Source organism: Microcebus murinus, chromosome 6 (assembly GCF_040939455.1).
Source record: "Microcebus murinus isolate Inina chromosome 6, M.murinus_Inina_mat1.0, whole genome shotgun sequence".
Classification (NCBI taxonomy): domain Eukaryota; kingdom Metazoa; phylum Chordata; class Mammalia; order Primates; family Cheirogaleidae; genus Microcebus; species Microcebus murinus.
Genome location: NC_134109.1, coordinates 108,951,672 through 108,964,054, shown reverse-complemented (window position 1 = coordinate 108,964,054; position 12,383 = coordinate 108,951,672). Strand labels below are relative to the sequence as shown.

The window sequence follows — 12,383 nt, the reverse complement described above, 5'->3', positions numbered from 1 at the left end:
AGCGAAAGGGTCTCTCTCTGGATCTATTGGCATCCTTGTGACAGTGTTTTCAGAGCTGGAGTTTTGGGTGTGGGGACAGAACCTTCCAGAGGACTGAACCCACTGGCTGTGCTGTCCCGGCACCGGTCCTTTCGGGCAGCAGTGTCGGGGGAGGAAATGGAGGCAGGTCTGTGTTGGGGTTTCTCTAAGGACCATCCCAGGGCTGTTGTGCATGGCTTCCAAAATCCATGACAATTATTCAAAAGCCAGCATGATTCTGCCTGTCCCCTGCCCTCCCTGCTACATTTGCTAAGTAGCCACTTGTCCCCACTCTAACCTAGTCTCCAGAGAGAGCTTTGTAGCTAGTTTGAAAGAAAACCCCACTAGGACAGCATCGACACTCACCCCACCTGCTTTCCATGAGGGGAAGAGGGAGGGGAGGGTCAGATGGGACCATGGCAGCTGGCCCTTTCCTGAGTGGTGGCACAGTGGCCACCACCTCCTCTCCTCAAATGCACCCTCCCTGTGCTAAAATCCCAGGGAGCCAGTGGGCTCCATGTCCTCCCGGCAGCTCTCAGCTGTGAGGCGAGGAGGGTGGTCACCTGTCTGAGGAGCCTGACCCCACCTGTGCCCTGTGCTCCACCTGGGCAAGACAATGGATTCCAAATCCTAACCCCAAGAGGGAAATATTGCCAAACACACACATGACTTCGTGGGGAGGTGCACTCCCAGGCGGAGAGGCAGGGACCTACACAATGAGCACCTACTGTGTGCATACCAGGCTCCCATCCACATGGGTCAGCCCAGGAAACCTGGCCAGCATGGGCCTCACTTCAAAGAGGCTGGCTGCAAGCTGGAGGGCACCCAGGATGCTGCGGGATCATGAAACCAGTTCATTAAAGAGCCAGGCTGCTTAGCCGGAGAAGTGCAGACTCCCGGGGGGACCACATCACGCTCTTCAAAGTGAAGAGGCTGAGACCAGAGGGCTTGGAGGAGACCGCAGGTTCATTTGTGCATGTGCATGTGGAGCAGCCACAGGCTGTGGATTCTCAGAGCCTAAAGGACCTCAAAGGCTGACCCCACTCGATGTGCAATAAAGGGAAGTTTTGTGTGTGTGAGTTTACTTGTTTCTCTAGTTTTTACTCACTTGCACACATAAATCCAGTTTATAGAGAGATTCCACCAGAGGGTGAAAACTAACCCATCACCAACAAAACACCTTCAAGTACAATGTCCCAAGCCAGAGGCCACCTCCTGTGGTTCACCGAGACTGCAGACTCTGTTATCTGGTCTGCCCGCAGGCACGCTGGCGGGCCCTGCCTGTCCCACCCTTGTTGGAGTGCCCTACAGCCCCGAGGGCAGAGCCAGGAACCTGGGGCAGAGGAGGTCCCCAGAGGCAGTCTGGGCTCAAAAAGCCTTGCAGGGGCTACTTCTGGAGGCAGCGAGCTCCCTGTGGTGGCAGAGCAGGAGGAGAGGTGGGACGACCCCTGTGCTGCCTGTTGCCAAGGATTCCTGCCCAGGTGGGCTGCTGAGAGACCTCTGCCGTCCGTCTCTGCCTATGTGGAAGTTTCTGAGAGTTCTGATGTGGAAGCAGTTGGTGTGGGGAGGCTGTGTCACCAAAATGCCCAATTACTCAGGACAGCCTGTGCCCAAACCTCCGGCCGTGGAGGCTCACGGGAAAGAGACTGTGTACTCAGGCTGGGGCTCTTCCCAAATAAGGCTTGCATGTCCATTTCTCCTGAAGCATTTCTGCTCTGTGACAGCACTGCCGTGTCTCACCATGTGCAAAGAGCCGTCCCTAAGATGGAGCTGTTGACCAGGTGCTCGAGGGGCCCAGGAGCCCGCCATCACAACCCCCTGCAGCTGGAGTGTCCAAAGGACCCTAAGATTTCCAGGTGTCTGGTGGTGGCGCCTGTACCTTTAAGAAGTGTTTGGTTTAAATGGTGGAAGGATGGACAGCCACTGCCTTGCACTGCCTCAGCACGGGCTGTGACGCAGGGGTGAGGGTCAGGCACCTGCCACCATTAAGCTGCAGGCAACACCTCAGACATGACAATAAGGTGCAGGCCCTGGTCTCTTTTTCATAGCAACTTAGCTCATGGCCTTACCAGGCTACTACATGGAACCAAATAGCTCCTCCGAGCACTGCCCATCACATCATGTTGTTTGCATTTTCTCAGGCCACTTGTCACTGGCTGATCCCTGCTTTTAAATTATTTGTTCATTGGCCACACTTCCTGCTGTCTGACATGTAAGCTTTATGATAGGAGGGCTTTCTATTTTTGTCTTCTTCTATGTAATACCCCTAACACTCAGAACAGTATCTGCTCCGCAGCGGGGGTGCCCCACGTTTGTGCTGCCTGGAGGACAAGGGGGTATCGCAGTAAAGATGGAGGTGTGGGATGGAGAAGGGGGTGTCCCCTCAGACAGCTGCATGCCCTCTGCCCTGTTCAGTTCTGACGCTGTCCTGTCACTCCCTTAGGAAGAAGGGTGCCAGAAGGGCTCAGACGCCAGCAGAGAGCCATGTCCAAGCCTGATGAGGGTGACCTCAGAGCAGACGGGCTCCATGACCGCTGGCCCCTCCCCTTGCAACCCACAAGCGCAGCCAACGTTCTACTTCCTTCCCTGCATGCTGCCTGGCATGTAGTGGTTCCTGCTCAAGTATATGTGAAATAAAAGAATAAATGGGTGGGTCCTGTGGCAGCAAGAACCTTCTGGTGAGTCTAGCCATTAGCACTTCATACTCAGGCCCCTAAATTGATCTTTAAGATTCTAGAACCAAAGTGAATCAGTTATTGGCCAACTCTCAATGGTTTCACCAAAAAACAGTTAAGCTACAAAGAGTTTTGGCTTCTGCGTGTCAGGTTGCGTGTGTGAGAGCATGCACGTATGCATTGAGTGTGTGCACCCTTGCAAGGGTGTTGCACTCATCCGTGCATATGTGGCTGTCCGCGTGGAGACATCTGCGTGTGATTGCATGGGAGCATGTACATGTGCACAGTCTGTGTGTATAAATTCTTGGCTGCACAATCTGCTCGTACTGTTTTCTTGGTACACGCCCAATCTCTATCCCTTTCTTTTCCTTTCTTCTCAGAAATCCATTACTAAAAGGTTTTTTTCTACCCGCCTCCAGGGGGAGGGGGCTGGGGGAAGGGACCGCTAAAATCATGAGGCCCAGATCAAAACACTCAGCAGCTAAATGAATTCACAGCATTTTCCCGCATGGCTTGGAGGGGTAATTTAGTGAGGCCGCCAGCTGGAAGGAAAGGGATTAATTCTGCACTTAGCTCAGCTCCAGTGAATAATTCATTACTGGAGACCTGGCCCAGCCCCTGGGCCATGGGGGAAGCATCCTGCCCACCTGCCTGTTGCCTGCCTGGGCCCACCAGGCCCGACCAGGGCACCTGACACTCTTTCACTCCCAGGACACATGTGCCCCAGTGAAGGGGGCAGTAGGCGGGGGAGGGGAGGAGGGACTGGCAATGGCCACTGGCAGACTGTTGACCCTGGGAAGAGGCCTGGGCTCCAATCTGGAAGTCTGTGACCTTTGTCTCCAAGATCCTGCTGCCCCTTTCTTGGGGTCCTTTGTTTCTTCCCTGCCCTCCTCTTTTAATATCTTCTTATTCCTGGTTTGGTAGTTGGGGCGGGGGCTGCCAGGGAGTAGCTAGCTCTCTCTCACCCAGGTATTAGGGGACCCTTGAGAGGGCAGTGCTGAACCCCCATGGCAGGGGGTGCTAAGGGGAGTTCTCAGGCCCTCACCAGAGGCCTTGTGAAGACACGTTGAGGCTGGGACCTGCCCAGACATACCCCTTATGCCCCGCACCACAGGACTCTCTGTGCTCTGCGTGGGTGAGGTCACAGGGCCAAGTACTGCCCCGGAGCTGGGGGGTAGTTCTCCCTCGTGGGAAGCTGGCAGGAGTGGGCTGGGCCCGACACCAGCCCTACCAGCGTCTCCGAGCTTCATCTACTCTCCTATCGTGAGGTCAATGGTGCTGCGTAGCACCACAGAGTCATGGCAGGGGAAGCACGCAGTATTCGCAGGTTCCAATATTTAGGGTGTGGGATCCTGGGGACCCATTTTTGGAATTCTGTCTGCCCCAGTCGGTTGGTCGGAACGGAAAGATGCCCGGGGCTGGGACCGCACTGACGGTGCCTCTCTTCCTCCAGCCAGCTGCACCTGAGCGCTGAGTCCGCTTGGTCCCTGGCCACTTGGCCCCTGGGCACCTGGCCGGCTGGGCTTTTCCCATGCTTTTCCCATTTTCCTCTCCGTGGTGCTGGGATGGGGGGGGGGTTCTGGGAGTGTCCTGGCAGGCAGCCAGCAAAGAAACTGGGATACCAGTCCTGACTGCAGGGAACTGGATGGTGCCAGCAACTTAAATGAGCTTGGAAACCTCCAGAAAGGAGTGTGACCCTCCCAACATCTTGATTTCAGGCTTGCTGTGTTGGACTACCCACCTACACAAGTGTCAGCTAATAGATGGGTATTGTTTTAAGCTGCTAAGTTAGTTATGCAGTAATAGAAAACTGATGTCCTAGTTCACCCTTGTAGAACCTTGATACCAGTGAGCCAGGCTTGGCTTGGCTTGGGTCAGAGGCTGTCTCTCAGGTCTGGGTGGCCCTCTGCTCTCAACTTCCCTCCTCCTAATTTCAGCTTTCTCTTTGATCTTCTGGAGCCTCAACTCACCCTTAGACTTGTCCATCCAGAGCAGCAGCACCCTCTGTCCAGAAGCCCCTGGCCCCAGGCCCTGAACGAGGCCACACCTCACTGAAGGGCTACGGGCACTGGCACGCGCCTGCCAGCCTTGCACCGCCCCCGCCCCTGCCGGCCACAGCCTTACCTCGGAGGAGATCAGGTGGAAGGAGAGATCCACTGTGGGGGCCTCCCCGTTTATGGTTTTCAGGTTGGTGTTCTGGGAGGAGAAGGGGCACTCAGACCACACTGGCCAGGGCAGCTTTGGCCTCTGCTCCACCCGCTGTTCTGGATGCCCCAGGAAGGTGCCTGCCAGGGGCTGCACCCAGCAAGGTGGGAGGGAGCGGGGGCTGGCCTTCTGCCTCTGTCCCCGTCACCACCTCCACAGCCCCTTCTCAACTCCACTGGGCACCTGCGTGGCACCTGCAGGTCACTGCCGGGCAGAGGGAAGCTCCCATTTGTTGAGGTCTACATGTCAGGATGGCCAGAAGCATTTTAGGGGGAAAGTGGCACAGAAATAGATAATGACGATAATAATAATGGTCTTAATTCTCATTGAGAACTTATTCTAAGCATTTACATGTATTCCCTCACAGAACCTCACAGCAGCCCTGCGGGACAAGCCCGAGATGCCGCAGTCTTGTAAGTGGGTAACCATGAGCAGGAACCAGAAATTGGGCCCAGTCTGGCTCGCGAGCTGAGCTCTTAACTCTCTTTTACACACAGAAATTGCGTCCTGGGCACGTCGCTCGCATTTTGGAGACAAGTGCTCTGAGTTCCCAGAGGGTAAGTAATTTACCCATGTTCCACGGCGAAGATGGGGCCAGACGGGGTTCGAACCCCGGTCTGGCTGGCTGAAGGCCTGAGCTCTCGTGCTACCCCCCAGAGCCTCCCCGTGCTCCTCCAGCAGGTCGCTCGGGGCGACATGGGGCCTGGGTCTCCGCAGCCCGGGGCGACATGGGGCCTGGGTCTCCGCAGCCCGGGGCGAGATGTGCTCTGGTCTGGGGAACTCCGCACCTACAGTGAGTGCCTGGCGGCGGCTTTCACAGAAACCAAGTTCTCCGTGGAGGTGAGGCGAGGTGGGGCGGGAGGGGCGGGGTGGGACCAGGTGGGGGCCCAGTCCAGCAGGGGCTCACCATGATGGGGAGCTGCGACACACGTAGCCCGTCCAAGCCTTTCCCCGTCAGCATCTTCCGGTACAAACGACTCTTTAGCGGCAACACAGAGATGCCCAGGGGATGGGTGAGGGTCCACGGCTGGCTGCCTTTCACTGAGGGGAGGAGCAGCTGGGTCCCACCAAAGCCCCCCACCCCCCCCGCCCCGTCCTCCATAGCCCACGTCCAGCCCTCCCACCTCCCACCCCTCCCACCGCCCCACCTGCTTCTGCCTCTTGGCCATCCCTGTACACCCTCCCCCACCCATCTTCAGGGCTTTGTGAATTCAAAGCCGACTCTAAACGCACTCTGAGTCTCCGGGTATTTATAGGGGTCGCCCTCATCTCTGCCCTTTGGGGGTTTTGATCCTATAGAGTGGAAGTAAATCCTGTCTCCCCCAGCCACCCCTGTGAGCTCTGAGGGCTCCGCCCTCCCAGTCACTGACAGGTGCAATGAAAACATGGCATGGGAACAGGCCCTAGCCTGGGAATAGGCCCAGCTGTCCTGGCCCGTGCCCCACAGCTGCCACTCGGACAAGGAATGCAGCCAGGCTCTCCTCTGCCTGCACTGGGAGGCTGCCTCGGCACCTGGGAGGCAGAGGCGGGGTGGCCCGAACACCCTTTCACACAAAGCTCCCGAAGCGTGCTGCCCTGGCAAGGCGCCGGGCACTTACTGGAAGTGGAGGGGTAGTACTCCAGCACCAGGGCTGTGTCTTCTGAGAAGCTGGTGGCTCCGTCTCGGCCTTGGAAGAGGAAGGACTGATTCCACAGGGGCTGCTCTGGGGGTCCCCCAGGCTTGGACAGCTGGAGGGAGAGGGTGAGAGCAGGTGGTGGGGCTATAGCTCCTCCCAAATCAAAGCATGTGCGGACATTTGGTTGTGTGTGGTGTGTGTCTATCTATGTCACAAATGTTTGTCCCCGTTATCAAACCAACACACAATTTTTAATGAATAAATTTTGGAAGACACAGAAAAGTAGAAAGAAGAAACAAAATCCTGTGTTCTCACACTAAAGACAACAGTTCATAAAACTGTATGCTTCTTTCCAGTTTTTTCCATGCATATTTTGTATATATTTGTCATTCTACACCCTGCAGTTTTCATTCACCATCAAAGCCTAAGCCATCTAGAGTCACAAAAACTCCTGTTGCCCATGATTTAGTGACTTCAGGGCATTCTGTCATGTCCAAGTGTCCTGGTTCTCCCTTCCTACTTTCCCCGTATTAACAGTGCATTGAATGTTCTTTGCCACACACCTGTGTATCTCAAATTATTGCCTTAGCACAAATTCTTGAATCAGAATTGCTGAGTTAAAGGACATGTGTATTTTAAGGCACTTGATTCATTATTGGCAGACTGTTTTCCTAAACTGTTGCACCAATGTTCATACTCGTGGCTTGTCACGGATTCCAAATTAGACACGACTTCCAGCCTCATTACACCCCCTCTCTGCCCCACACAAGTTCCCAGCACCTCACGGAAAGCTAGGACAGGTCTTCAGGCTCTGGAGCCTGTGTGTCAGCAGGGAGGGCCATCACGCACTTGGGGACTTGAAGGCACCGTGATCAGCAGTGAAGGAACTCACGTGGGTACGATTTAAGCAATGAAACAAGGCAGCATTAGCCAAAGCTCATAAATAAAGGACCTCTATGAGACTCCCTGGGGGTGGTCAGAAAGCCGCCTTGGAGGAAGCAGAAGCAGAGGAAGGCTCTGAAGGAAGGTTTCAGTGGGTGGAGGGAGGCGGGAAGCCCTTCTGCGGGCAGAGTGGCACAAGCAGGACCATGGGGTGGCACCAAGCATGGCATGGACAGAAGACACCTGGCGTGAGGGGAGACTCCAGGAGGAGGCCCAGTATCTGCAAAGGCTGGAAGGTGGGTGTCACCTGTAACTCCCAGCAGGCAGCCCTGCATGGTCCCAGCACAGAGAGGGGCTGCCTCGCCTCTGGCCCGAGTCAGGGGCTGTCAGCAACAGTGGCAGCTGCTGCCCCCCACGCGCTCCCCTGCGGGAATCAGTCACTGCTCAGAAAGGTCAGCGCACATACACCGGGGCTGCAGCAGTTATTGATGGAGGATCATGAAATATCAGTGTGGGTCTGCTCGCCCCGTGGTGGCAGGGCCCTGATGTCTGTCACAAGAATGTGCCTCTTTTTCCCAGCCCCAGCCCCAAGGCTCAGCTGTGTCTGCCTCTGTGCCTGGGGAGACAGGTTGTAGTCACTGCAGGGCCAGGGGGCCTGAACACAGGGACAGGGACTGGGGCGATGGGAGGGTCCCTGAGACACTCCTGGTGGGAGCTCAGGGACAGCCACTTGGCTACCATGTCAGGCCAAAGAAGTTGGTTCTGGCTTCTTTGGGACTTGGGAGTGATCATTCAGCATTGATCCTCAAACCATGCTCCTCCCAGAGCCACCCCTCTCCTGGGTGCTCAAGGGTCCAAATGGCCAGGACCATCTGCCAGGCACTGGGGTACTCAGGGAAGATGTGTGACTTGGTCCCTGCTGCCCTGTGCCTTGCTCCCACCCTGGAGGAGGGTTATTTAATGGATGCTAGCTGTCCTCGCTGGGACCTATTGATGTGTCTAGATGGAATCTACAAAGCAAGAGGTGGTGAGTGCCCAATAAGGGACAGCCCTCCCTGGACAGTTCCCCAGGCTAAGTCCTCCAGGAAAGACCCCGTCTGACCTCGAACTGGGGAGGGAGGGTTGTCCTCTCTTGCGTGTGTGTGGGGAGTGGACTCGAGGTAAATGACCTGCAGAGGCTGATGCCAGGGCCCCGGCGAAGGTGCTGGTGGCTGAGGTGTGTGCGGGGCGGGGTGGGAGAGTGAGGGCCGGCACTGCGGCAGCTCTAATGGGAGAGGCAGGCTGTGGAATGAAGGAATGAGATTAACCCTCAGCTGTGATCTGCAGAAAGGCCAGTGACCCCGGCCACTGAGGCAGACCCGCCTTCCCTGGGGACAAAGCCTTCATTCTACAGCCTTCATCCTCCCATCCTGGGCCCACCCACCCACACCTACCACTGCCTGCTCTGCGGCCGCCTTGCTGGGCAGGGCAGGGCAGGCAGCTGGGGCTGGGGTGGGGCCTCCAGGGAGCTAGGACTCCTTGGCTGTGGGCCTGGGTCTCCCTCAACCTGGCTGTGTGACCTTTGGCAAGTCCCTTTCCCTCTCTGGGACCAGGTTTTCTCAACAACCAACAGGAAATGCTTTGTGTCCACACGCTGAAGTGGCTGAAGGCGACAGAGGGTGTTTTCTAGTAAGGTGACAGTGCAATTTGACAGGACACAGCTCGTGTTGGCGGGGACTTCTCCACGCCAGATACCTGTGGGTGCTGCGGGCACACGTGGGAGCCGGGGCCAGGCCGCTGCCCCAGGCGCCAGCGTCTTGCAAGGTGACAGGACACACGCATGCGTGATCCTGAGCCAGCGGTGACCGTGGGAGCACGAGGTCTGAGCGAGCCGTGGCTCCGCCCGGGGAGGGCAGACGGGGATGGGGGCAGCAGCCCAGGACAGGAAGGCCACTCCAGGCTGGGGCCTGCCGAGGCGAGGGCTGGGGGAGAGCAAGGGCGGCACGACTGTGGAGAGCCGCAGGCTGGCCGCGGGGCTGGAGGACGCGTGTCACCGGACAGCTGAGGGCCAAGCCTTGTGGACCTGGCTGAGTCTCAGACCATAGGTCCGGGGAGGGGCCCAGCCCTGGGCAGAGGATGAGGGAGGGTCCCGGCTGGAGAGTGCGCCAGCACCAGGGCAGGGCCTGCGGTGGAAAGGGCCCCAGGAAAGCTTGGGAACAGGCTTGTGTTTCAGCTCCTCGGAGCCCCTCCAGCTCTGTAGGAGGCTGTGACAGCAGAGCAGCCTGTTGGGCCAGGGCCCCTTTCCAAGGTGTGGGCCCAGGGGCAGGAGAAACTCCCACGGCCACCCAGTGTTGGCGGCAGCAGTCTGGGCCACCTGTCCCCTAACTCATCAGAGCTCAGGTTTGCCATCACCGCCAGCTCCACTGAGGGCCACTGAGCCAGCAGCCAGTCTGCTCCCCACCTCCTCCTGGCAGGTGGCCCTGCGGTCCAGGTGGCCCCTCCTCAGCGACAGGCTCAGGGCAGTGCCTGCGACCCTGGCCAATGAGACGAGAGGGAGCTCTGCCGACCGGGTGGCTGGGTGGTTGCTTTCCAGTTCCTCATAAAATCCACCCATGAGAAGGGACGGCTTGGCTCTTCCCTTGGTCTTTGGTCATATTTGGATGGGGCGCCTGGGATGTTTCCCCCATGAGCTGCTAGCCGGCTGAAGATGGCAGTTCTGGGGTGTTGGAAAAATCCTGAGTCCTCAAGGACACTTCTGAGCCGGCATCACAGGCACATCCTGTGTCGGGACTTGTGATGTGTGACAATAAATATCCTTAGTGTTTAAGTCCATCCGAGTTGGGGTTTCTGTTACTCAGAGCCAAATGGGACAAGGGCAGTGGTGAGGCTGCCTCAGAGGGACATTCGGCACCAGCGGAGGTGCAGCTCTTGAAGGCCAGACTGCTTGACCTTGGACCCCAGCTGGGCCGCTTGCACAGGTTAGCCTCTAAGCTCTCCCAACAGCCCGCAGGGCAGGAATCGGCAGGTGCAGAAAGAATTGAGCAGCTGGCCAGAGGTCACACATCTAGTAAGTCACAGAGCTGGGGGCAAGCCCGGTCTGTTGAACTCCCCAGCCTTGCCCAGGTGCTTTTGCCTGGTGACAGTGGGGGGAAATCACAGCCCCCCACGATGTCAGAGAGGGCAGGCCTTAGAGATTGCCTAGTGCAGCCCCACCGCTCCACTGGAGAGGGGACGAGCCCAGAGAGGTCAGGGCAGGGGTCTCTGTGAGCACCGGAGCCCAGGGCTGCTGACTGGCACCCCTCCAGGTGGCGGTCAGCCTGCCCCTGTTCTCACTGCCGCCCCTGGGCACCTTCGTGTCAACCTGGCCCAGCTGCTGTGGTGTTGGGTGACCTTCAACAAGTGTCCTGCCATTGCCGGACCTCTGACTCCAAGTCCACACGTGAGGGAGTAGGAGAGGCCAGGCTTTGTGTTAAGGGGACCCCCACACTAGTTAGCAGCTAAGGCAGCCAGAGAGGGCTGAGGCTGGGAGGGGGACCACTCATTAAAGCAGGCAGTGCCTCCTGCCCCTTGGGACAGCCTGCTGATTGGTTCATAATTTCCTAGGCAAATGCAGGGCCATGTGTGAGATGACTCTGGGGAAATCAGAGGACGGATTGGTTTGGGTTTGAAGCCTCCGTCCCCAGGGTTTCCCTTCTTCCTACTGCTCCCCACTACCAGCTCTCTTGCCCGTGTCTGAGCCTTCTTCAGATGTCTTTGCCTTTAAATGGGGGCAGAGGCTCTGAAGGGGTGTATTGTTCTGATTTGCCATGCCAGACATGAGCATTGGTGGGCAGACAACAAGAGGGACTTCCAGGAACCCCCGCCCCCAGCCTCAAAGGCCTCTAGGAATGTTGGGACCGTTGTGTGGGGCAAGCTCGCACAGCAGTGCGGACTGCAGGAAGAGATAGATTTGGCCATTTCCCGGGACCAGCCATGAACTGCACCCCACCCCCCTGCTCAGATGACTGCCCTCCTGTCCACTCGCCATGGATGGCGACTGGCGTGTCCCCTCACCTGTGCTCTTGCTGCTGTCAGCTGCCCTGCACCAACCCTCCCTCTGTCAAAAGTCAAGACTGCCCTCCCTAATCACTTCCCTCTCCTGATTTTTCTAAAAAATTTTCTATTGTGGTAAAATATACATAACATAAAATTTACCATTTTAACCATTTTTAGGTGTAGAGAGATCAGTGATGTTAAGTACCTTCATAATCTTGTGCAATCATCACCACTGTCTATTTCCAGAACTTTCTCAACACCCCAAACAGAAACTCTGTTCCCACTAAACATGACTCCCCGTGTGCCCCTCTCCCAGTCCCTGGTAACCGCTGTTCCGCTCTCTGTCCCTGTGAATGTGCCCACTCCAGGTGCTCCGGATAAGTGGAATATTTGTCCTTTTGCGTCTTTTCTCCTCTGATTTCCATGGCTCTGAGAGTCGCTCCTGGTTTACTAGATTACACATCACCTGGTGTCGCCTGTAACCAGCGCGGCAACACCCGCCTTCCCTGAGCGGCTTCGCGCCCCGAGAGTGCGGCCGGCTAGGCAGCACTCAGTAGCCGGGAGCAGCTCACCCAGCCAGCGAGGGGCGGCAGTCACCAGACGGGGAGCCGGCGAGGGGAGGAGCCGTACCTGAGGGCACCCGTTCTGGCTGACCCGAGGCACGTCAAAGTTCATCACGGAAGGGATGGGGAAGGAGACGGGGGTGATGGGCAGCCCCACGGAGGCCAGGTCCCTGTTCACCTGGCTGGCCCTGGGGAGGCAGAGAGACAGGGTTAGCCCCCTTGGCCCGGGCCCACGCGGGGCAGCCCAGGGCCCCCACTGCACTCTGGGTGGATGGGAGAGAAGGGTGCCGTGGCCTGCCGAGCTCAGGCCCGGACCTCCTGACACGGATGGTAGACCTCTGTCCTCCAGCTGCCAGCCCAACTCGGGAAAGCTCCGGTTGGTCAGGAGACGGGCTGTAGCGCTCAGTCCC

General features: G+C 57.5%; 1 protein-coding gene across 1 annotated transcript in view; it reads right to left on the bottom strand.

Annotated features, from left to right (window-relative positions):
• The window catches only part of CCDC33 (coiled-coil domain containing 33), an 85,132-nt gene that overhangs the window by 42,230 nt on the left and 30,519 nt on the right, over window positions 1-12,383 (bottom strand). Inside the window, exons 7-10 of the mRNA XM_012748251.2 lie at window positions 12,041-12,161; window positions 6,497-6,626; window positions 5,806-5,939; window positions 4,818-4,889 (exon numbers count right to left, since the gene is read on the bottom strand). Coding sequence (XP_012603705.1) covers window positions 4,818-4,889; window positions 5,806-5,939; window positions 6,497-6,626; window positions 12,041-12,161 — 457 coding nt within the window. The remainder of the gene's footprint in view (window positions 1-4,817; window positions 4,890-5,805; window positions 5,940-6,496; window positions 6,627-12,040; window positions 12,162-12,383) is intronic.